The sequence below is a fragment of the Vulpes vulpes genome, chromosome 10 (assembly GCF_048418805.1).
Source record: "Vulpes vulpes isolate BD-2025 chromosome 10, VulVul3, whole genome shotgun sequence".
NCBI classification, from domain to species: domain Eukaryota; kingdom Metazoa; phylum Chordata; class Mammalia; order Carnivora; family Canidae; genus Vulpes; species Vulpes vulpes.
The window spans coordinates 80,061,954-80,086,228 of record NC_132789.1 but is presented as its reverse complement, the minus strand read 5'-3'; the positions used below and the strand labels follow the sequence as shown (position 1 = coordinate 80,086,228).

At 40.3% G+C, this 24,275-nt stretch overlaps 1 protein-coding gene and 1 pseudogene across 1 annotated transcript; both read right to left on the bottom strand.

The window, feature by feature from the left end:
* Window positions 1-87: 87 nt before the first annotated feature.
* On the bottom strand, window positions 88-23,084 carry TDG (thymine DNA glycosylase). Its single transcript, XM_026013033.2, has 10 exons — window positions 22,762-23,084; window positions 11,663-11,805; window positions 9,174-9,415; window positions 7,790-7,859; window positions 5,786-5,921; window positions 5,512-5,594; window positions 5,338-5,432; window positions 3,046-3,217; window positions 2,466-2,591; window positions 88-2,016 (listed from the first exon to the last, which is right to left on the bottom strand). The coding sequence occupies exons 1-10, from the start codon at window positions 22,782-22,784 to the stop codon at window positions 1,886-1,888; spliced, it is 1,221 nt and encodes a 406-aa protein (XP_025868818.1). The 5' UTR covers window positions 22,785-23,084; the 3' UTR covers window positions 88-1,885.
* Window positions 15,146-16,210, bottom strand: LOC112930666 (protein SET-like; annotated as a pseudogene).
* Window positions 23,085-24,275: the final 1,191 nt, after the last annotated feature.

Here is a 24,275-nt window from a genome sequence, read left to right as displayed (position 1 = left end):
AAATGTAATACAGGGTAGACTGACCTCACATGTAAAGGGGGAAAGAATACCAGTCGCTCTTGCTGCAGAAAAACTTGCAACTTGGGATAACCGTTCTTAATATTTTTTATTGTAAAAACGATCAGACTTCCAAATGAATTTAAAAACTTTTTCAATATTATTTAATGAAAAAGTCCCATATTATCATGTACAGGATATATCAACATTTACCACTCATTTTTCATATGTAATGAAAAACACCATTATTGTAAGCTTGGAAAATCTTCAAACTCATTCTCTAATGAGTGTCCATCATAATTTAAAGAGTATTTTCTCTACTCAAAGAAAAAAAATCTAATGTAAGGCTACAATTATTATACACCAAAGCAATTCCTACTTACATGCTTTATATAGTCCCATGAAAAAATAATTCAATTGTTCCTAATCCCTGATGCAAGGCACTTCAAAGCACCCGCATAAAACATCCATGTAAACAGCAGTACAGTACATGAGTTAAATAACATAAGTTGAATAACTTTTACACAGCTTGACCTAGACTAAGGGAAATATAAAATCCATCATAGCCACAGCTAAAAAGCATGTTAAGATTCACAAGAATTTAAAAAAAAAAAAAGATTCACAAGAATTTGTTTCTCTTATTACATAGAGAAGAACATATAATCTCTTAGAGGAAAAAAAAACCCCAAAGCCTCATAAATATTTTCATATTGAAAAACAGCATGCTCCCTGGGTATGTATGAAATCAGGGCATTCAGAAGTGACCAGGAGTTAATGGCAGTAGCATTTCTGAATACCTAGCTTCACTATCCACAAGGCCGAGTAGTCTGGACTATTTGTAGCACCATGGAAGAGGCATCAGAAAAATCACAAAGGGATGTTACTTCAAACCAACCCCGCCGTGAAGCTCAGTTAAGTCCACAGTAACAGCAATGATGCAGAGATTTTTTTTAAATTACTGACTAGATATACCTACCAAGAAAAATTGTTATTTTAATACATCTCATGTACATAAAGCACCAGTTTAAATAAGATTATCAAACACTTCCAGCATATTGCTGCTCAGCCTGAGAGTTCATTTCTCACCACTTTCCATGTTGTACCCTTAAAGCCAAGGATAAAATTAGAATGGTGACAGATATTGTAAGAAAAATTCAATTCCTTCCCTATCAAATGTATGTCTCTCAGGTAAAACAGAGAGGAAGTAACAAACTTAAAAAAGGTCTACTTCATTCTCTGGAACTTCCCATTCTGCCTGTACTAGGGGATTTACACCCAGGGCTTGGTACCCTGGCAGGGAAGGCCGGGCTAGCCTTGCTGCCCAAAGGCCAAACTACACTTCTACTGCTGAGCATCTCTCATAAACCAGTGGAGATAGAGGTCTGAGTGTGAATACAACTCAAACGCTGCTAACAACTACCCAGTGAGACTCCACTGTGGGTTAACTTCATATACAAAAATGAATACATCCGCCTCTTTACCAGTGGTAATTATTATTAGCATGTCCTTCTTAAGCATAAAAGAAGTAACAGTGTGTCTGGGTTTATGCACAGTTAATAATCAAGTATAAATATTCAGAATTTTTTTTTCAGAATGTTTCTTTTAAAATTACAGATTAAAAGTGACTCCCACAAGAAAATCAGTTTCTTCATGAATGAAGTATAGTTTATAAAAAGCTGGAATGATGGTTAATTCAAATACAAAAAAACCCCACTTCTTCCTTTCCCACTTACTTAGGTTCATACAGTTGATTCTACCACACAACTGTACTATCATTGTATCACCAGAGCAAAATACTAATAAAACGCCTCTGTCAGCAAACTGAGGACTACTTCTTGACAACTGCATTAAAACTGCAGCATTTGAGTAGAGCTGAGAGACACCACTCTTAAGCATGGTTTCCTTCTTCCTGTTCTTGGGTTTCACGATGATTATTAACAGAATGAATGTGGTCTGTAAATGACTGGGTCATCCATTGCCCATTTGGAATGTCACCGAAAGTTGATTCTCCACTGTCAGCTGCCAGGGGGGAAAAGGATGTTAGTGTTAGTTTGTTCTATCTAAAATTGTCACAGGATTCAATGAGGAGATGTGAGCAGTCCAGTGAGGGGAAACTGCTATTAAATAGTTATGCAAGCTTCTTGACTACCATGATAAATAAATCTCTGTTCTTTCGGCGGATACAGGACTTCACAGAGGGACTGTAAATGGGATGACTCGCTAACTTAGAGAGAATGAGCTGGACACACATGTGTGGCGGGACATCAGATAACCACTGTATTTCCATTACTGGCCACTACAGATTTTCAGTGCCATTCCTACACTCCAATAATTCACTCTCTCTAAAAAAAAAAAAAAAAAAAAAAAAAAAAAAACCCAAAAGCTAACAAACAACAACAAAAAACTTGCCCCCAGTCCTGACAAAAACCAATCATTTAAAAGGAATCCACATACGGAGGGGAACATACTTAGCCCACTGGAAGAGAAGCTGCAAGGGTCACCATTGCACGGATTTTCTGTATAAGCACCACCGTATGCTGCTTCATAACCTGGATCATATTTTTCTTCCTTAACAGCCATCTTCTTTGCATCCTCTGTGAGGAGAGTAAAAGGGATTTAAACTGGATTTTGTACAACGGTTTTGAAAATAGCTTTATTCAAAGGTCATCAGGAACGAATCTTTTTCTAGTTCACATATACTGAGATGTATCTTTCATTAGTATCATGTTTTAAACTCTTTATAACATATACTAAATTAGCTCCTAAGAATTGCAAAAGCCTATTAGATTTAATCTCAAGTGGCTACCATGTTTCTTTCTTTCTTTTTTTTTTTTTTTTTACCATGTTTCTTATACTCTCAACATCTGTAGGTGTACCCACAACAGATAGATGACCTTGGTAAAACGAGATTTTAACAGTGACTAATGTTGTCTGAGAACTCATGCTGCAAATGTAACTTTTCTTTTCTCCTGCTTTTAAATTCACAACCTGCTTTCTGTAAGGTATAGATCCATGAAATGAATGAATGGGGTGAAAATGGGAACATACCTTGGGCTAGCTGTAGATCAAATGTATATTGTACCTCTTGCACATCTGTGTTTCGTTCAATGCCTTTCAATTGATCTCTTAAGTCTTTCAGCTTAATGTAGTAATGAACTTTGTCCTGGGCCCGAGGAAACTGAGCACATCTTGCACTGGATGATGGCATAACATAGCAGAGCTAGAATCGTAAAATTTTACAGTTACATAAATCTTAAAAGTCTACTGAATCCACTCACATAGAGATTAAAAAACTAATACATTTTTTGGTTAAAAATGATGCTCATCACACATTAATATATGCAAATCAATACAAGTAGTTGTGTCTGAGTTCAAATTTGTAAAATTTACTTACTACAAAGTCAATAAATAAAAAATGAAGAGGCTTCCCCCTCATGTTCATTTACCAATCATCTTATCTTTTTAATAGTAAAAACATGGTTCACAATTCTAAAGGTGCAAGAGGGCAAAGAGGTATATACACTGAAAATCTTCCCTCCCAGTTCTGTCTCTACCAGTTCTCTTCCCAGGGCAATCACAGTTGCTGGTTCCGGATGTATTCTATGAATATACGATCAAATGTATCTCACATATGTACTCTCCCACACCCTTTTTAAATACACACGAATGGTCACATGCTCTCTATTTCCTGTTCTACATCCTGCTTTTTTACTCAAAAGCATAATCAGAGAGAATTCTGTCAAATAGCTAAGGAGAAAGACATTTGCATTTATTATTTGGGATAATGGTGACAAACGGTCCTTCATAGAACAGAAAATATATAATACTATATATCACATACATATCAAAGACTGAGGCTGCTCGATTATGGAACTTCTAGTTGCAATTTCTTGCAATTTTTATATTGCCCTCCATAACATTCCATAAAACAAACTTTTTTTTTTGTTTGTTTATAAAGCATTTAGAAACTCCTGACTCTTAAAGATATGTAGGTATAAATGCTACCAGGTTTTGTAATTACTCATTTTCCCATCCCAAGATATTCTTCAATTAAAATGATGCAGAAATTTGAAAAAAAAATTTGTTTCAAAGCTGAATCACTAACATCATCAGTAACTGCAAATATTTCATAACAAAAGAATAAGCTAAAACACACAAGCACTCCCAAGGTCACTATAGGAGCTAACACTACCTGTCATGATATTATCCAATACTTAGTACTGCACTATTATGGCACTTACATTCAAGGCGTGTAGCCGAGCCTCATCTGGCTCCTACGGGACAATAAAGCAGTTATCTATAGAAGGCAATGAACTCAGCTGCACCAACTTTACCAAAGTAGACAAGTGTAGGCCTTGGTTTTATTATTATTATTTTTTATTTTTAAAAGATTTTATTTATTTATTCATTAGAGAAGGAGGGGGCGGCAAAGACACAGGCAGAGGGAGAAGCAGGCTCCATGCAGGGAGCCTGATGTGGTACTCGATCCTGGGACTCCAGGATCACACCCTGGGCCGAAGGCAGGCACTAAACCGCTGAGCCATCCAGGGATCCCTGGGCCTCGGTTTTAAGAAAGACCACTTACTTTATCAAGCATATATTTACTTAGAAGAAATTTAAAAAGGAGAAGTTCAAATGTATGGAAATGACAGAAACTTTATTCTGAGCTCTCCACAAAACCCTGTCAGCACATGGGCTTCTCCATTATTTAAAATGTTGTCTAGAACACATGGGTCTGTGCGTGTATGTTGTTTTTTAAAAAGTTGTAAACAAAACTACATTAAGAAGCAAATTTAAACCTAATGTCTGCAGAAGCTCTGCAGAAATGACAGTTTGAAACCCACTGTCATTTCTGCAGAGCTTTGTGGACACGGCACCAGTAAACAGTACCAGGTGCCAGTCAGGCTAGCTGGATGTCTGTCTGCAACCGAGCTGCATACTATTCATACAGCTCTAGAATGAAATTGGGCTAAGATACACCAGCAGGGGGTAATGAGCAGTTTTACTCATCAGGAGCATGTTTGTTTCATACCGAAAAAGGACTAACCTCCCTGAATTTGCTAATAAAAATATGCCATTAAATTTATTTTCAACTCCTCCCAGTTTAGCCAAATAACATCAGTAAGACATTTTTATCCAAAAAAAAAGTTTATTTTTTAAAATAGTTCCTGAATTAATTTGCAACAATTAGTTTCAGTTGACATGTAACTATTACTAAACAAAATACAGTGTTTTTAGAATGGCATGAATTACAATGGATAGGACAAATAAAAAAGGGAAACTAGCTAGAAAAAAATTCGTATTTAGCTGATTGTTACAAGAATCACTTTAAGTACTTACGGTTTCTGTGTCTGGGATCTTATGGGGTTGAAGTCCAAATTCTAAGTTTTTAACCTTAACTCCAAAAACTTCTTTACTAAAAATTTCATAAATACCTAAAATGAAATACAAACATATTTACATTGCCCATAATGTTAGCAAATAAAAAAGATAAAATTTAAAAGTAAATCTTACATTTTCCATTAAACACTGCTATTCGTGGCTGATATTTCTGTAATTTCTGCACTAGAATACGTCCTCCTTCACGAAATTCTTTACTAAAATTGAATTAAAAAGTAGTCAAAATATAAGTATGGCAATATTAATATGCTAAATTCAGAGAGCTTTGAATAAAAGATCTATTCATGTATTTGTTAAGCTCAGCCTCAAGTAGGTACATTTAGCATTCTTAGAGTATATGAGGCATCGGCATGATCAGGTTCCAACCTATAAAAATAAATGTAATTACCTGGAAAGATCTTTGCTGCCTGGTGTTGTCCTTTCCACCATATTGGTAAATCCAATACCATACTTTCCTGGTAAAGTGTGATCATCCATATGGTTCAGCTGGACCTCACTCAGGCCTGACATGAACAGACACTTCCCTGTGAAAATGACAGTTCAGTTTATTTCCAGTAAGTCAAAGATTTTTGCCCCATGAATCGACACAGTAGTCTACATTTTACCCTGAAATTACAAGAAAAAAATTTAGGATACTTAAAAAATTACAGATCAAATACCATATATCAAGCAATTACTATGTGCTAAGCCCTCTGCATGGATTATCTCATTTAATGATCATAATGATCTTCTAAGACATTAATTACCATTTTTATCTCCTTTTCACAGGGCAGATTAAGTAAGTAGCTATCAGAAGTACACTGCTACTCAGTGTAGGAAACTGAAAATCTTTGTTTCCCTTCTAAAAATTGGTGATACTACCCCCTGCCCTCAGAATATCACAAACAGATAAAAACATACACCAAGAGACCCAGAACATTCAAATGTCCTGATGATGGAAGAAATGAAAAGTTCAAACTGGGATGCCTGGGTAGCTCAGTGGATTTGGCTCAGGTCGTGATCCTGGGTTCCTGGGATTGGGTTCCCCACAGGGAGCCTGCTTTTCCCTCTGCCTGGGTCTCTGCCTCTCTCTGTATCTCTCATGAATAAATAAATCTTTAAAAAAAAAAAAAAAAAGACCCAACTTCTACAGACATTTTTTTTTTTTAAATAATGGAGATGAAGGCAGTCTGGGTGGCTTAGCAGTTTAACACAGTCTTCAGGCGTGATCCTGCAGACCTGGGATCGAGTCCCACATCATGCTCCCTGCATGGAGCCTGCTTCTCCCTCTGCCTGTGTCTCTGCCTCTCTGTGTGTCTCTCATGAATAAATAAATAAAATCTTTATAAATCAATCAATTAGTTCCAAAAACACATTACTAGATCTTTTGCCCTAAATGTTTTTTTTTCTCTTAAAGATTTTATTTATTTGGCATAGAGTGAGCACAATCAGAGGGAACAGCAGGCAGAAGAAGGAGAAGGAGAAGCAGACTCCCCCTGAGCAGAGGACCTGACTTGGGACTTGATCCCAGGACTCTGGGATCATAACCCAAGCCGGCAGACACTTACCTGACTGAGCCACCCGGACGCCCCTGACCTAAATGTTTTTAATGTTACTCTTAGATAACTGACTAGTATTTCCTGAGGGCTTTTGCAGGCCTTTCTCTATTAGGTGGTGTTAGGTAAGTAGACTTACATGTAAGATAATACAACAGTAGTTATACTTGGTTTTAAAGCTCGCTCTGGGGCAGCCCGGGTGGCTCAGCGGTTTAGTGCCACCTTCAGCTCAGGGCCTGATCCTGGAGACCCGGGATCAAGTCCCACGTCAGGCTCCCTGCATGGAGCCTGCTTCTCTCTCTGCGCCTCTCTCTATCTCTCACGAACAAATAAATAAAAAATCTTAAAAATAAATAAAAATAAAGCTCACTCTACAAGTATTTTCTGCTAAATACAAAGAATCTGTAGAGAATGTCTCCAACACAGAATTTCTTAACTACTGTAATAACTGACTGCCAGGGAGCAATGCATTTCATCTTTCTTGGGAAATAAAATCAGCAGAAATCTGGAAAGGTCAGTTCTCTGTCTGCTCTGGCACAATGATGTACTATTGTTACTCTCACCATAGATAACAAGTAAAAAAGAAAATTCATTAAAAAAAAATATAGTAAAACCCCTATAAAATAACTGACAAAACAAAAGGGGAAGTACTGTTTTCTTGCCCTTCATTCTCTTACACTAAAATGTGAACAGTGACATATCCTCTCAAATCTTTTATTTTTGTGTACACCGGCATAGAAAACACATATAGATCTCTACAAATACCCTCTTTTAAAAAACACAATTCGCTTAAAAAAATCCCCAAATATTAACAAACACAGTTTAAAAGTATAATAATAAAAAAAATAATTACTTACAGAAATGATTTCCAGGTCCAGGGTAATGATGCCCTTTGTAAGCTGCCATCAGTCCTGGGTTTATGCCAATCTACAAAAAATGTTTATATAGTTAAGTCTTGAAAAATATGGTTTAAGCCTTAGGGCTTCTGTGGAGAGGTGGTGGACAAAACTAAATTTTTTAAAATAAAAATTTAAGACAGCATCATAAGCAATGTTTTTTTATTAAGTACCTATCCTTGATCTGAACAAAATATTCCTTTTTTTTTTTTAAGTAGACTCCACACCTAATGAGCCACCCAGGCACCCCCAAAGTATTCCATTTTGAGGAAAAACATTCCCTTTATATTTAAAGTGTTGCTGTTGTTTTTAAACCAGTCTGGGAGCCCTTGAGTGGCTCAGTTGGTTAAGCATCCAATTCTTGGTTTTGGCTGAGGTCATGATCTCAGGATAATGGAGACTGAGCCCTTCGTGGGGCTTCATGCTGGGTGAGGAGCCTCCTTGGGATTCACTCTTTCCCTCTCCCTCTATTTCCTCCTTTGCCCCTACTACTTGCTCTCTCGTTCTCTCTCTCTCTCTCAAACCAACCAAAACAAGAAAAAACAAAAACCAGTCTGGGGGGAAAAAAAAAAGCAGAAAAAGAGCCATAAATACAGAGAGGAAATGGTGTTTGCCAGAGGCAAAGGGGGATGGGCAAAACAGGCAAAGAGGAGTAGGAGGCACAGAACAGGGAATACAGCCAAGGGTACTCTAACAGTGTATGTGGACAGATGGTAGCTACACCCATCAGGAGCGTGGAGTGACACACAGACTTCTCAAATCGCTGTCGTACACCTTAAACGAATGTAATTGTACGAACTATGCTTCAATACAAAGAAAAAAAAACAAATTTTAAAAATAAAAACCATTTTACTTCTCATATATCTCCAGGCCCCCCTCACTCTTTCCAAGTGGGCTGGAAAGAGTGAGGTCCCACCATGCAGCTCACTCCACATCACCTAGAGCTGTTTGCATGTTGATGTTTCTGAGAGTTACTGACAAAAATCAAAGCTCAAAGGCAGTATTATTTATGGAGAACTCACAGGTGTCATATAATCTAAGCAATCCACATGGATTATTTTATCTGTCACTCCAAGAGGGAGGTACTATCACCACCCCTGCTTCACCAGTAATGACACTGGTGATTAGGAAGGTTAAAGCTTGTCCGAGGTCATACCCCTATATCCTACGGCAGGATCTGAAACCAGACAGCCCCACAGTGGAGCCCATCCTCTTAAACACACCCATATAACACATTCTCATGAAGGAGAGACCATTTACCACTAAAAGGACTTTTTAGAAATGATTGTTTTCAACAAAATGCTATGTGCCATTTATAGAACCAAATAGGGACAAAAATCCTTACAATCACAATGTCCAGATTGAAGGTCAAAATGTCTGGGAGGGTCTTGGTTAGAAGTTCAGCTTCTGAAACACCGTTAAAGCGGTCTACCTTTCTTTTCACTTTGAATGTGTCTGTAATTTTTTCTTGCTTTTCTTTTGATTTTGTGGACTTGCCAGATTTCTTGGCCTCAGCAGGCTTTTTAGGTTCTACTGGCTTTTTGGGTTCTTTTGCTCTGGGTTTTCTTTTCCTTCCTTTTGGAGTCTCTGAAACACAATGATTTCCAGGATGTAGATGCAGAAAAATATAACTTATACAACATCAGGCAACTTTCCCAGAAAAGTCACTCTATTAACACTATCTTTCTCTTCTATCTCCCAACCTCAGGGTCCTCTGCACTATTCTCTCCTTCTTCACCCTGGGACTGGGTTCACATGGGCCCATCCCCCACCCTCCTTCCTCTGCTAGCTGTTCTTTGGATGAAATGCCCATAATAACTAAGACTGATTTTCCACACACTCTTACCTGTCATCTTTGCCTCCCCAGGGATACAAGGCATCTATACTATTTTATAGAAATTCTAAATGTAAATACACAAATAGGTCAATAAACAAATGAAAAAATAAGTAGAAAAATAGAAACATTTTAACTCAATTTCCCATTTCCAGCAATAGAAAGCCTCAAATGGCTTGTGGGCTTGTTTTAGAGACTGAATGTATATTCTGTTCCACACACAGCCAAAGAGGTGAATTTAGAGGTGCTAATGATGAAATCTCTCAGATGAAAGAATTTTTGAAAAGGGAAGAGTAGGGATCTACTTCAGGACCTAAGCAGAGTTTCTGAATCTCAGCACTACTAACATTTTAGGTTGAATAATTTTTAGTTATGGGGGGTTGTCCTGTACCTTACAGAAATTAACAGCAACCTTGGCCTCTACCTAATAGATGCCAGGAGCACCCTGCCAACCATGACAAAGTCATTTCCGACAATGCCCAATGTTCCTTGCAATGTTCCTTGCGCGACGTGTGTGCGTGTGTGTGTGGGGGGGTGATTGGGAGTTGCTCGGTCAAGAATCACTGACCTAAAGTTACCCACAAGACGGCTTGGGTTTTCTTACCCTTAATTCTTTGACATTTCTCAATTTCTTGGGCCCCTCTCCCATTCTACTACTCTTTGGCAGTTCCCTAACCCAGCCTCCTGTCCGTCCTCTCTTCTACCTCATTCTGTTTACTCCTATACTAAGGGATCTACCTCTACACCAATAGGAGAGTCAAGAGCAGGGTCATCTCCAATGCAACGGAGGCAGATGCGTTTTCTGAAATCATACAGTGAAATTCTGAGCACATTTCTCCTACGATACTGCTACTTTGGAGAAAGCCATTACCTTTTCTCCATCCCCTCAGGACCTCCTTATTTCATCTCCATATTCTTCAGTCTTGAGTCCCCATTTTGTCTCCATATTCTGCCTCAGCTCCTGCCATTCAATCTATCCTCTACACTATTTCTAGGCTGAGTTTTAGAATGTCAGTCTATGCAAGTCACCCTCTGCTTACATTCTCTCAACAGCTCCCTACTGCCTTCAGAAAAGACTCTACATTCATCAGGTTACAAGCCTATGTTCTGGCTATGCACCAGAGGCCAGTGACACAGAATCACTACTTTTTTTAACGGTCATGCTTTTTTGTATCTATGCTTCTGCACATGCTGCTCCTTAAGACTGGAATTTCCCCACTCCACTATTCATGGTGATAAAATCTCCCCACCCTTGGTTCCTGAGTTCTGGGAAGCTGCTTTTGAGCCTTGGTCCAAACTAGGTGTCAACCCTATGAGCTCTCAAGGCATTCTATGCCCCTCCTCACCTTTGTGTGTTGAAATATAATATAAAAGAAAAAGCAATTCCTTTTTCTTTTTTTTTTTTTTAAGATTTTGTTTATTTATTCATGAGAGACAGAGAGACAGAGAGAGAGAGGGAGGGGCAGAAACACAGGCAGAGGGAGAAGCAGTCTCCACGCAGAAGCCTGACATGGGACTCGACCCCAGGACTCCAGGACCACGCCCCGGGCCGAAGGCAGGCACTAAACCGCTGAGCCACCGAGGGATCTCTACTTATTATTCTATACTTCTAGATCACGAGATACTTGAGGACAGGATCCATGTTCTTTTATTTCCCAAAACCTATCACAGTGCCTGGTACATACTTAAAAAGAAGTTAGAAATTTTAATACTAAAATAAAACCAGGGGCATCTGGGTGGCTCAGTTGATAAAGCACCTGCCTTCGGCTCAGGTCATGATCCCAGAACCCGTGTCAGGCTCCCTGCTCAGGTGGGAGCTCGCTTCTCCCTCTCCTTCTGACTACCTCTCCATCTGCTTGTATACACTCCCTGTCAAATAAATAAAATCTTAAAAAAATAATAAATGAATGAAATAAAACTAAAATTCATCACTAACCCTTTTTTACTGTAAGCTGGCTAGTCCAATAGCTAATTTTCTAAACTATCCTGATAAAAGCTACCTTGTACGGGTTCCTGAGCAGGAGCTGGGTCTGGAACTTCTGTGGGCATTTGCTGTTCATTCATCACTGCCATATCAGAAGCTTCTGTCATCATTTGTTGAAATGGGAATGTATAAAAAGCTTGAGCTTGCTGAAGGGAATAGCTGAAAGAAAAATTAAGTATAAAAATATAAAATATGACAATAAAAGCCATTCCCAACCAGGAATTTAAACAATTAACTGTAATAAAAGACTTCAGGATCCAAACACTTAGTAACAGATTGTAATATTTAGAGTTGATAAAATGGTCAAAAGGGAGAAGGAATATCTTTTTCCATATGTGCACATTCACCCTAATTTTACCTTGTCCTTACTAACCAAACACTAATTAACTCTTCCACTGTTTAATGACAAAATGTGTCATCAGTAAAACTTACCAGTCCTGTCAAGTCAGTCTCTGCTTTCTCTGAAATGAGATCATTAGAGCAGAGAAACTTAAAAGGCACAGCAGCTCATACAGGTTTAAAGTGTCCATAAAAACAATTTGCACCTCTAACTTCAGATTTAATCCCTTTGTCACAAAGATTCTGCCAATCTAACCCTCACCTAGCTTTACTGATTCATTGCACAACTCTGTGCAAGGTAAAGGTATGTAACATGTTGATTTGATACATGTATTACAAAAAACGATTATTAAGAGTCTTAGCTAGTATCTGCATTATGTCAAATAATTACTATTTCTTAAAAAAAAATAATTACTATTTCTTTTTTGCAATGAGAACATTGAAAATCTCTTAGAAACTTTCAAGAATATAGTACAATATTAGCTGTAATCACCACGATGTACATTAGATCCCCAGACCTTGGTAATCTTTATACCTTCGACCAAATCTCCCTATTCCTGCCTTCCCTCCAAGTTAACTTAAGGTTCTCTTTTGGTTGATCTGCCTACTTAATGATTTATTCATTGGATCTATTTTATTTTATTTTTTAAAGATTTATTTATTTATTTATTTATTCATGAGAAACACAGAGAGAGAGAGAGAGGCAGAGACACAGGCAGAGGGAGAAGTAGGCTCCACGCAAGGAGCCTGATGTGGGACTCCATTCCCCGGTCTCCAGGATCACACCCCGGGCTGCAGGCAGCGCTAAACTGCTGCTCCACCGGGGCTGCCCTGGATCTTTATTAAATTGTTGCTGGGCTTCTACCATTAGATTAAGACTAGAATTTGATATTCTGTACATATCTGTGAATTTATGGAAAAAAACACTTTAAAACCTCTTTTCTGAATATTTTTTAGACGGTTCCCAGTGGTCAGTTCAATATAAGGAACACAGGCCTTCACAGAAAACTGCCAAAAAGATCTTACAGTGACTATAAATCACTATTTCAAACTGCTTCCCTCAGCACAAAGCCAGAGGAATAAACCATATATTTTGTGAAACTCAAACTACAACTGATGCCAAATGATGCCATTAAATACACAATGGAAAGAAAACACTAGGAAATAAAATGGGTATCATTTGCCATTTGGAGAGAAAAGTCATGTTTTCTGTGGGTTAACTACACACTTCTTAGTCACAAAGAAAGCAAAGTAGAAGCTCAGAAAGTAGAGATTAAAAAGGCAAACTAGTACACAGTAAATGGGTAAAAACTCATAGTGTATAATTTGCATCTTAATAAAACAGCCTTAATAAACTTAAATGTCCAAGGCAGATACAGGATAATAGACTGTGGGTGGCTAGGCTAGGATGCTGGGTGCTCATGAGACATACAGGGGCCAAACCCCAGTGGAAAACCAATGGAGAGGAATTTTAGCTTTTAAGCTACCTTTAAGATAAGCTGCTAAAGAAACGGTTAAGAATTAGAAAGATATTATACTATATCTTAAGAGTTTTATTTCTGGGGTGTCGAGTGGCTGTCGGTTGAGCATCTACCTTTGGCTCAGGTCATGACCTTAGGATCCTAGGATCCAGCCCCACATCAGGCTCCCTGCTCAGCAAGGAGTCTGCTTGTCCCTCTGCCTCTCCCTGCTTGTGCTCTCTCTCTTGCTCTCAAATTAAATATTTTTTTTAAGTGTTTCATTTCCTTAAATATATCATGTTCAGTTATGTAAAAAAAAAAACACAGTAATGCAATAAACTTGATACATTAACATGAGAAAATACTATGTAGCATAATTACATTTACTGATATTTTTAAAAGCACAGAAATTGTTTAATGCAGACTTTAAAGTAGAAAGAACACAAAACAGTATTGTAACCTGAGGCTGCACACCAGAAAAGTATGTTGTAAGTTCTAGAAGCTCAAATGTGAAAAATGGAGAAGTGAAGTGCTTAAATTGTGCTAGGCACAAAGTAACATGTCCTCTTCCCCACCCCCTACTTTTCTTTAATAGTATTCATAACTCTTTTTGATGAATTGTAAAAACATCCATTGCTCAGTGTTTTTTGTGAATGTGTACACATTTAGTTTTATTATAACAAAGCAACTTGTACACTTTTAAGGTTTAAAACTGAGCATATTTCCTTTCCAGTGAAACAAAATGAAAATTTAAAAATACAGGAACAAAATTACAATAGAGAATGTCAATTCCAAGTAAGATCCTATAGGTTCTGCTGATTCTCCCATTGAGTGGCAGGGCTCAAGTCATCATTAGGAGAGTTTTATTTTAAAAGTGTCATCAGGGGTAGCCTCAGTGGCTTAGCGGTTTAGCACCTCCTGCAGCCCGGGGTGTGATCCTGGAGACCAGGGATCGAGTCCGACGTCAGGCTTCCTGCATGGAGCCTGCTTCTCCCTCTGCCTATGTCTCTGCCTCTCAATCTGTCTGTGTCTCTCATGAATGATAAAAATAAAACCTTAAAAAAAAAAGTGTCATCTTAAACTGCAAGGATGTCTGTTAAACATCACAATTAAACATGCCAAAGGAGGGCAGGCCCAGTGGCTCAGTGGTTGAGCACCTGCCTTCGGCCCAGGGCGTGATCCTGGGGACCCGGGATCCCTCTGGAGCCTGCTTCTCCCTCTGCCAAAGGAGAAGCCATGTTGTCAAAATGACCACTTAATTCACCCAAACATCTCAAACCCACCCTTTGCTGACCTTCTATAACCCCATTTTTTAAAGTTTTTTTTTTTCTTTTTTAAACAAGAGAAAGTAGACAGGTACATGCTGGTAAATGCTTACTGTCCATATTCACATAGAGACACAATGTAATCTCTGAGCCCAATATACAGAGAAAGGAGGAAAAAGCTAGAATTCTATGTACTACTACACAGGGGCCTAGCACCCTCCAGCTTCCAACAGAGCTAAGGGAGCAGAAGGTCTTTCTTTTTTCCCACAGATCAACAGTGGTGTTGATTCCATAAAGTTTTTGTTGAGACAGGAAGAAATAAAAATGAATTTGGAACAGAAAGGGGTAGAGATTCTTTTCCCACTGTACTCTGCTCAAGGTACTTCCCCCCAAAATAAGTTGAGAACCATGATATAAAGGGAGAGAAAAGAGACTTCAAAAAACAGAGCAGATGAGCACAAGAGGAGGGGAAAAAAGAAATGCAACTTGCTCCCAGGGACTGGAGAAAATTAAAAAAGGAAGGTTGGAATCCATCGGTGTTCCATTAGTCATCTTCTCCTTCATCCTCCTCTCCTTCCTCCCCCCCCCCCCATCATCATCTTTATCTTCTCCTTCTTCATCCATATCGGGAACCAAGTAGTACTGTAATAGATTTGGCCAAATATCATCTTTGATGACTTCTCCTAACTCATCTGTACCTGCATCAGAATGGTCAGTAAACCAGATGAAGCAGCTCTCTGATTCCTCGTGCTGTCTCTTCCTGCTGCTTTTATTCTGTGTTTGACTTGAATGTTTCCTCAAATCCTTTCCAGATTTCCATTTGATTTCAGTAGACTTTGAAGATGGATCACAACTCTCATTCAGATGAAATTCTTTGGAGAGAACTTTCTTTTCGAAGTAAGGGTTTTCATCAAAATAAAAATCTATTCTGTAACCTGATTTAATATCTTCAAATTCTGTCACTTCAACTCTTGTTAATAATGCAGTGCCTCTTCATCTTCCTCCCCAAGCAGTACAGACACTTGTGGATGGTTAACCAATGTTACCCCAAAATTGGGGATTTTGGCGATCAATTCCGACCTCTTCTGAAAAAATGGTTGGTGGAGTTTATTTCTGTTCTACTTTCAAAATCTCCTCACTGGCTTGTTCATTAAGTCTATTTCATTTTGTACTTCATCAATATGTTCAATTGCTTCTTGCTGTTCTTTTTCTCCCTTCGGCAAGTACTGAGAGGTTGACGTCTCCTCCGGCTTGGGGGCAGGAAGCAGCCTCAGTTCCTTCGTTTGAGGCCTGAGCGAGGGGTGGTGCCTGGGCTGTGAGGAAACTCCATGAAACCAGGAGAGAGGCATGTCTGGAAGAAGCTCCAATTGTCCTGTTGTTTAGTGCTGATGACACAAATACTCTAATGAAGGTGTGGATACTGCTAGGTTACATGGAGACATCTTATTTAGTTACCCTTTGGAAATTCTAGTAAAATGAACTGTAACTTTTGATTGTGGCCAGCTGCAGTTTCCTGAGCTATTAGCAGCCCCTTTCAACCGGAATATGTAAAAGTAAAGATATATGGTCATAATAAGTGAGTGCCAGAAGAATGCACGATGTCTGTTCTTAGTATGCCACACTCAGGAGGGCAACCTTCACCCTTTTCCATTTGCCTCGTTACCTCTCTCAAGAGTTTCACAGAGGAGTCCCATTTCAAGCACTTCACAAAGTCCAAACTTAAGATACTTAATTTAGCGGGGATCCCTGGGTGGCTCAGCAGTTTAGCGCCTGCCTTTGGCCCAGAGCACGATACCGGAGTCCTGGGATCAAGTCCCGCATCGAGCTCCCGGCATGGAGCCTGCTTCTCCCTCTGCCTGTGTCTCTGCCTCTCTCTCTCTCTATGTCTATCATGAATAAATAAATAAAATCTTAAAAAAAAAAAGATACTTAATTTAGGAAAATACCACATTACAAAAGGAATCTGAACTTTAAAAAATAAATTTCCAAAATGTGGATCCTTTCACATATTTAGGAGTCATTAAATTCTGAACCTCAGAATCTGAAAACTAAAATTTTAGAAATTAATTGGCTGAAGAAAAAATGGAAAGGAAGAAAAAAATATGAAGTTGATTTTAGAGACACAGATCTATTTATTTTGAAGGAAACCGAGAAACGTACTGATATCATCAACAATGTCCTTTTTAATCTTTCTAAAAATGATCCCTGGTACTTGACAACCAGTTAAACTAGAAATAGAAAATAAAGAAATTAGGAATAGGAAAATAAAGCTATGAAAAATGTGATAGATAAGTTCTAAGGTAATACACTATATTTGTGTGTTTAGTCTTAGCATCTCAGCTTCCTAAAAAGAACAAAAGCAAAAAGTGCATCACATATTCTTATTACTTGGCAGAAGCAAGCAATATATCCATACAAAAACCTTCAAGAACTTCAAATCTAGGAAACTGGAGTTCTGGATAATTTAATTTTCTATGATCCAGTAATAGTTCTACCTGTAAGCAGCATAAACCTGTTCAACCTTAATGTGAAAATATTTAATACATTTGCTGTAGACAGGATTGCCACTTTGTAACTCAGAATTGTGCAAAACTTACATCCTTCATTTTCTCTGTGTGAGGGACAGCAACAGAAGAGCACCTGGCCAGGTCACTCATCCTCTCAGGACCTTTCAGAACCATGAAAATGATTTCTTATACATGGACAATGTAGAGAAAACAGGACTAAATCTGTCCAGACTCCAAACAGACTCTTTAGAGTTTTTATTTTCTGTAACTCCCTGATAACTAAATCTCTAAGCAAGAGGGATAGTCTTATTTCCCTCTGCTCACTTATCTTCTCTATCACGTTTGTCCCTGCACTTCTCTGTGCCACCTCTCCTGTGCTTCCAGCTAACCGCCCCCCCCCCCATCCCCTCCCAGGCTGCCATTCACACCGCCCTTCTCCTGAACATCAGTGCTCAAAGCACTGTTTTTTATGGCCACCTGGAATCGACATACTGTCCATTTTCCTGATGAACTACGTATTTCCTGAGTCTTTCTCAAAAACACAACACAGTGGACTGAGGAGTCCAGTTAATTCAGGTTTTGCTGAATTTCAAAAACTCTCTCAGGTTTTCTCTAAAATTAAAAACTCCAACTTCTTTAATCCTCAGTTATTTTCCAGATTTTGAAGATTTAGGTTGCTCTTTTCTAAATACGTTTGCCTTAGTCCCCTTGGGCTGCTGTAACAAATGCCATAAACTAGGTGGCTCATCAGAAACAATTTTTAGGGGCACTTAGGCCACTCAGTTAAGCGACCCACTCTTGGTTTCAGCTCAGGTCGGGATGTCAGGCTCCTGAGACCAGCCCTGCGTTGGATTTTGCACTGGGTGTGGAGCCTGCTTGGAATTCTCTATCCCTCTGCCCCTCCCCTGCCTTCTCGCTCACTAAAAATAACAAAAAAACCCCACCATTTTTACTTATTACACTTTTGGAGGCTGGAAAGTCCAAGTTCAAGGCACCAGCAGATTTAGCGCCTGTTGAGGGTCTGCTTCCTGGTTCATATGGGTTCCTTCTCACTAAATCCTTAGAAAATGGAAGACGTGAGAGATCTCTTGGGACCTCTTTTATAAGGGCACTAATCCCATTCATGAAGGCTCCACCCTCATGACCTAATCACCTCCCAAAGGTCCCCACCTCCAAATACTATCACAGTGGGACTATTAGTTTTCAACATATGAATTTTGGAAGGATACTCATATAGCTGTATTTTATTATTTTCATTTAAATAATAATAATACAACAGTGAATAGTTACAAAATAACAATCAATGCTAAATAATCCAAATGCTCAACTAAAGGGAACTACCTTTACATAAAGTATGATGGAATACTACCATAACTATTTAAAGACTATACTTTTTTTTTTTAAGGATTTTTATTTATTTATTCATGAGTGACACAGAGAGAGGGGCAGAGAAATAGGCAGAGGGAGAAGCAGGCTCCATGCAGGGAGCCTGACATGGGACTGGATCCTGGGACTCCAGGACCACGCCCCAGGCCAAAGACAGGAGCTAAACCACTGAGCCATCCAGGGATCCCCTAAAGACTACACTTAATATTGCAAAGTGGAAGTGTGTGTTTCACCATGCATTACTGGGTATTTGTGGTATACAATCTATCAGAAACTATAAACGCAAAGATTTAGAGTAAGCTAGAATCCTCAACTAATTCAACTATTCTTCATATAGTAGGATTTCAAATATCCTCACTATTTTGTCATTTGTCATTGACTTTCATCAACGAGAACTCCCCTTTTATGACCTCCCCACTGTATCACTGATTTTTCTGCACCTAGGCACAGGATTGTGGCTCTTTTGGTAAAAGATGATTCACGAGCAGCCCGGGTGGCTCAGCGGTTTAGCGCCGCCTTCAGCCCAGGGCCTGATCCTGGAGACCCGGGATCGAGTCCTGCATCGGGCTCCCTGCATGGAGCCTGCTTCTTCCTCTGCCTGTGTGTCTGCCTCTCTCTCTCTCTCTCTGTGTCTCTCATGAATAAATAAATAAAATCTTTAAAAAAAGAAAGAAAAAGGTGATTCACCATCCCATCCAGTTAGGATAGATCTGGGTTCTGACTCAAACTACTGATTCCACAAACCTCTCCCAGAGTTGGGTTATTGACAAATTTTATCAGCACCCTCACATGGTTAAACTATTGAAAAGAACAAGATGGGGTAGAAGTACAGGACACACAGCTGACCCTTGATTCTTTCAGCGGTAAACCAGTTTGGAGTTTACCTAACCAAGCCATCAGTCCATCCTGCCCACAGAGAAGTGGTGTACAGCACACGCACAGTTGTTAGGGAAGCAGACTTTGAGCGACACTGCCTGGGTACACATTCCAGCTCTGTCATTTACTGACTCAAATTCCTTAGCCTCTTTGTTTCAGTTTCCACATCGGCACAATGCCAATAGTTGTACCTAGTTCACTGGTTATGAGGATTAAATTAGTTAACACATGCAAAACACTTGAAACTCCCTATTATGTAGTAATTTTGCTGGAATAATAAAGACAGCAAGAAATGATTACATACTTTAGGTACCTCTGATCATCCTCCTGATGCTAGTCCAGTTATCATTATCCAAAATGGAATTAACTTAACTTGGTATGTCCTACTTTTTTCTGAAATTATACTGTAGCCTAATGGTCACTGGTTCCTTTTAAATATGCTCAAAACCACTGAAAAGTAAAAATTTTGTTTAGGATCAAAGTCAATAAATTAGAGAACAGACTCCACCTTTGGAAGAAATGGGACCCCACATGTTTATTTTCAGGCTTCGGGCTCCTCTCCCATTTTCTACAAGTTCTTATGGACTGGCAGTAATCTACCTCTCATTTGAAATATGATTTCTCTTAGAGCAGCTGAAAGTTCTCTTAAATGCCCTCATCCATCTTGTCTCTATTATTATTTTTAGAGATTTTATTTATTTATTTATGAAAGGGGGGGGCAGGGACACAGGCAGAGGGAGAAGCAGGCTCCATGCAGGGAGCCTGACATGGGACTCGATCCCAGATCTTCAGGATCGAGCCCTGGGATGAAGGTGGTGCTAAACCGCTGAGCCAGCCGGGCTGCCCGATCGTGTCTCTTAAAAACATTCATTCTGCCACTTCCAGTCTACAATCATTTTTCTTTACACAAGAGATAAAAAATTAACACCAGAACCAAGGGTTTATTTCCTAATAGCATGTCAGTGGACTACACAGAAAACCTAAGCCTTTCTTGCCCCAGTTGTCAATATCTAACTAAAAAAGTTCTTGGTTTAACAGTTCTTTTTATTTTTTTTTAAGACTTTATTATTTATTCATGGGAGACACAGAAAGGCAGAGATGTAGGCTGAGGGAGAAGTGGGCTCCCTGCGGGGAGCCCAATGCAGGACTGGATCCCAGGACCCCCGGATCACGCCCTGAGCTGAAGGCAGACGCTCAACCACTAAGCCACCCAGGTACCCCAGTTTCTTTAACATTTCTAGAAAGGCTGATTTCATTTGAGGGTTACTATTGTCATTCTGTATTTTCAGTGGTCTGTGTTATACTTTTCCAGTCATTTTTAATTTGACACCCTACTTTCCGTTTTTGGTAAATGTCCTTTTTGTGCTGGAGCTCAGTAGAAACAGTATCCCCTTCTTCCTTTTCTCCTCTCTGGTTTAGCCTTTAAATACTCATGATACTTGAATTATCTTCTTTTTTTTTTTTTTTTTTAAAAAGAGTCCCCATATTAATAGAATTTTTTCCTTGACTTTTTAAAAATGACTCTTCCAAAATAAAAAATAAATTCATCATACCCATTCCATTCTACTCTTTGAGTAGCATAAAGTGGAGATTGACAAAAAAACAATTTCTCGGGATTATCTGGGGCCTTGGTCATTTCAGAATCCCCAAGGATAAAGCCCTTACACTGACTACTAACACAAAATTCTCTTTATTTCCTGGGATTGAAACTTTGCCAGTCAAAATTAAAAATGGTCTATAACACGGGATGAAGTTAAAACAGAAATGTCAATTTGTGGATAAACATTGTATAAGACACCTATTACTTTGCTGTGAGACAGTGGGCAAGGTCTTCTAACGTGTAATTCATTTGCTGTTAGACTCAACACAGGTTTCAGTGCGGATGTGAAGTAAGATTACACAGGTAGGAGCAAGTTCCACAAATTCCAGTATATTCTTTTAAATGTAAAGTTCTTCTGGGAAGGAAGTGCAATACTTTATTTCAGGATTCGACCTGCAAAGGCAGGATATCAAGCCCACACTTTCTCTACATAGACCTCTCCTAAACGCTAAAGACTATTTAATGTAATCCCTTCCATACAACCCAGATTCACAGCATGCAGGACCCGGTATCAGAGATGCCCTATTTTACAAATATGAACAGACCCAGAGAAGCGAAATGTCTCGCTTAAGTCCAGGACTCATTAGCCACGGAGAATCAGGAAAATTCATTAGGTCTAAAACAATCTTACTCCAATGTAGATTACTTTTTTCTTTTTAAAGACCCTGTTACCCCATCTAATTATTTTTTCGTTTAGTTCTCTGCCAGGAGTTCAAATTGTGAAATCTCTGCTCTTGCCAAACGTTCTCTCTACGTATCTAACACTCCCCAAAGGTCACACTGAAAGTAGATTCTTAAGTTCGCCTCCAAGATCACAGGAAAGGACTGATGACTTCTTGGGGTATGAGTCACAGACCAGAATTCAAGAGCTCTAGTACGGCAGTGTTACCTACCTTGGGGCTCCTCACGGTGCTTTTAGTAAACCTAAGGGGGGGGGGGGGGAAGCCACAATAAATCTACTAACTCTAAAGTAAAACCTCCAGGGGTGATACGTGTGATTCTCCATCTTTACAGCTCTTCGCATAAATGAGGCTAAAGAGAAACGCTGCCAGCACGGGAACCGCGAAGAAACATCAAGTGGAGACTGCTGGCTGCTCACTAACCCATCTAAAAGCCGGCGGGAGACCCGGGATCGAATCCCACAACAGGCTCCCGGTGCATGGAGCCTGCTTCTTCCTCCGCCTGTGTCTCTGCCTTTCTCTCTCTCTCTGTGACTATCATAAATAAATAAAAATTAAAAAAAAAAAATTTAAAAAAAGGGATCCCTGGGTGGCGCAGCGGTTTGGCGCCTGCCTTTGGCCCAGGGCGCGATCCTGGAGACCCGGGATCGAATCCCACCTCGGGCTCCCGGTGCATGGAGCCTGCTTCTTCCTCCGCCTGTGTCTCTGCCTTTCTCTCTCTCTCTGTGACTATCATAAATAAATAAAAATTAAAAAAAAAAATTTAAAAGCCGGCGGGATGCCGGGAGGGCCGGAAGAAGGAAGAGCTGAGGCGCTGGACCCGCCGCTGCCGGAGGAACCCGCGACCAGCGGCCGGCGGCCGGGGAGGCCCGCGGTGCGCAGGCGCGGTCCCGGCCTTTGTATTCCGGCCGCGGCATTTAAAGACCCCCGCGTGCGTGCGCGCGCCCGCCGGTCAGCCCCGCGAGGGGCGCGGGGGAGGGGCGGCGCTCCGCTCGGCCTCACCTGCCCGCGTTCTCCGCTTCCATCCCCCGCTGTCGCTCCAGCTGGCGGCTGCTCCTGGCGGGCGGGCGGGCGAGCGACTGGCCTCCGTAGTACCGCGGCGGGCCAGCGGCCGGACGGCAATAGCCAGAGACTAGACACGATGTCTGGTAGAGCCGGGACGGTGGCCGGCGCTCAAGCTCCTCCCCCGACCTCCTAGCCGCTCCCCGCCGAACCCCCCCTTCGCGCGGCGCCTCCGCCTGCTCAAGGCCGAATCCGACGCCTCGTGGCCGTCACGTGACACAGCCAGCCCAATCGCGTCCGCTCCCCTCTCGCTGGTTCCCCCTGCTCTCCGCTTGGCCTCTCGGGAAGGGTGGCGGACGGAAAAGGGTGGGACGAGGCGCGCTCTGCTGACGTAAGATTTCGTAGGCCCCGGCGGGGGCCGGAGCTGGGAGGGTGACGTCCTGGGGGCGCTGTGTGGGTGGGGCCCTGAAAAGGAGCATCCTTATCAGGGTGATGCAGGCCGGTCCACCTCAAGTTTTATCCCGATTAAAAACAATATTTTGCGTTAATCACCAGGTATCAACTATGAAGTGTGATTTTGGGCAAGTAAGACTTTGGAGTCAGAATACTTGGGAGTTGAGGTCACTGTGCCATCTTGGGCCTCAGTGTCCTCATATGTAAAAAAAGAGCGATTGTAAAACTGCTTCGTAAAATGTAAAGCTTTACATGAAACATTGCTTTAATTTGTATATATAAACATAATAACGTTTCAAGTGTGTGATGATTTAACAGCACGTCTTCCTTACAGACTAGCTACTCTTATTTTTCAATGGCTCTAACAGCTAGTTTTTGTTTCATTAGTTTTCAAGTTATCGCTGGTGTTTGTACAAAGACTTCATGAAATAACTTAATGGAAATAGGCTTTTCTGTTTCTCTAGTTTGCATGATGAAAATCATGGCTGCTGTATTAGTTACTTTTTCCTAGTTAGGCTGTGGAACAAATGACTCCAAAATCTTGTTGCCCGAGCCCTAGGGTGCAAGAGCACATGGCTCCAGGGGTCCCAAATGGACCAGATTTGGTCACATACTTCTGACAAAATCCAAAGGCAGAGAGAGGAATGGTGGTGAAACAAGAATTTATTTCAGCAAGGCCAACACCAGAAAGACAGTAGACTAAGTCTCGGATTGTCTCCAAAACACTGAAAATACTTGTAGGTTTATATAGGGCAAATGTAGGAGAAAGTCTGTGGGGTAGGTGCAGGTGGGCAGTAAGATCAGGTTGATCATTGTCTTCAGGTCAATCATGCAAGGTATTGCTGGCATCAAGGTAGTCCCTATTGCTTGAGGGGTGCTTTTGGTTCCCAACATGGGATGCATTACCCCCTGAGTCTTTTGCTGAGTTAAGAGATAAACTGGAAGGAAAAGTTCAGTCAATTAGAAAATACAGACTGTGGTCAAAATGGAGACAGTTGTAGGGCTCTTTCAATCTCAGTGGTTTTGCAGCAACCAAGGTTTATTTCTTACTGATATAACAT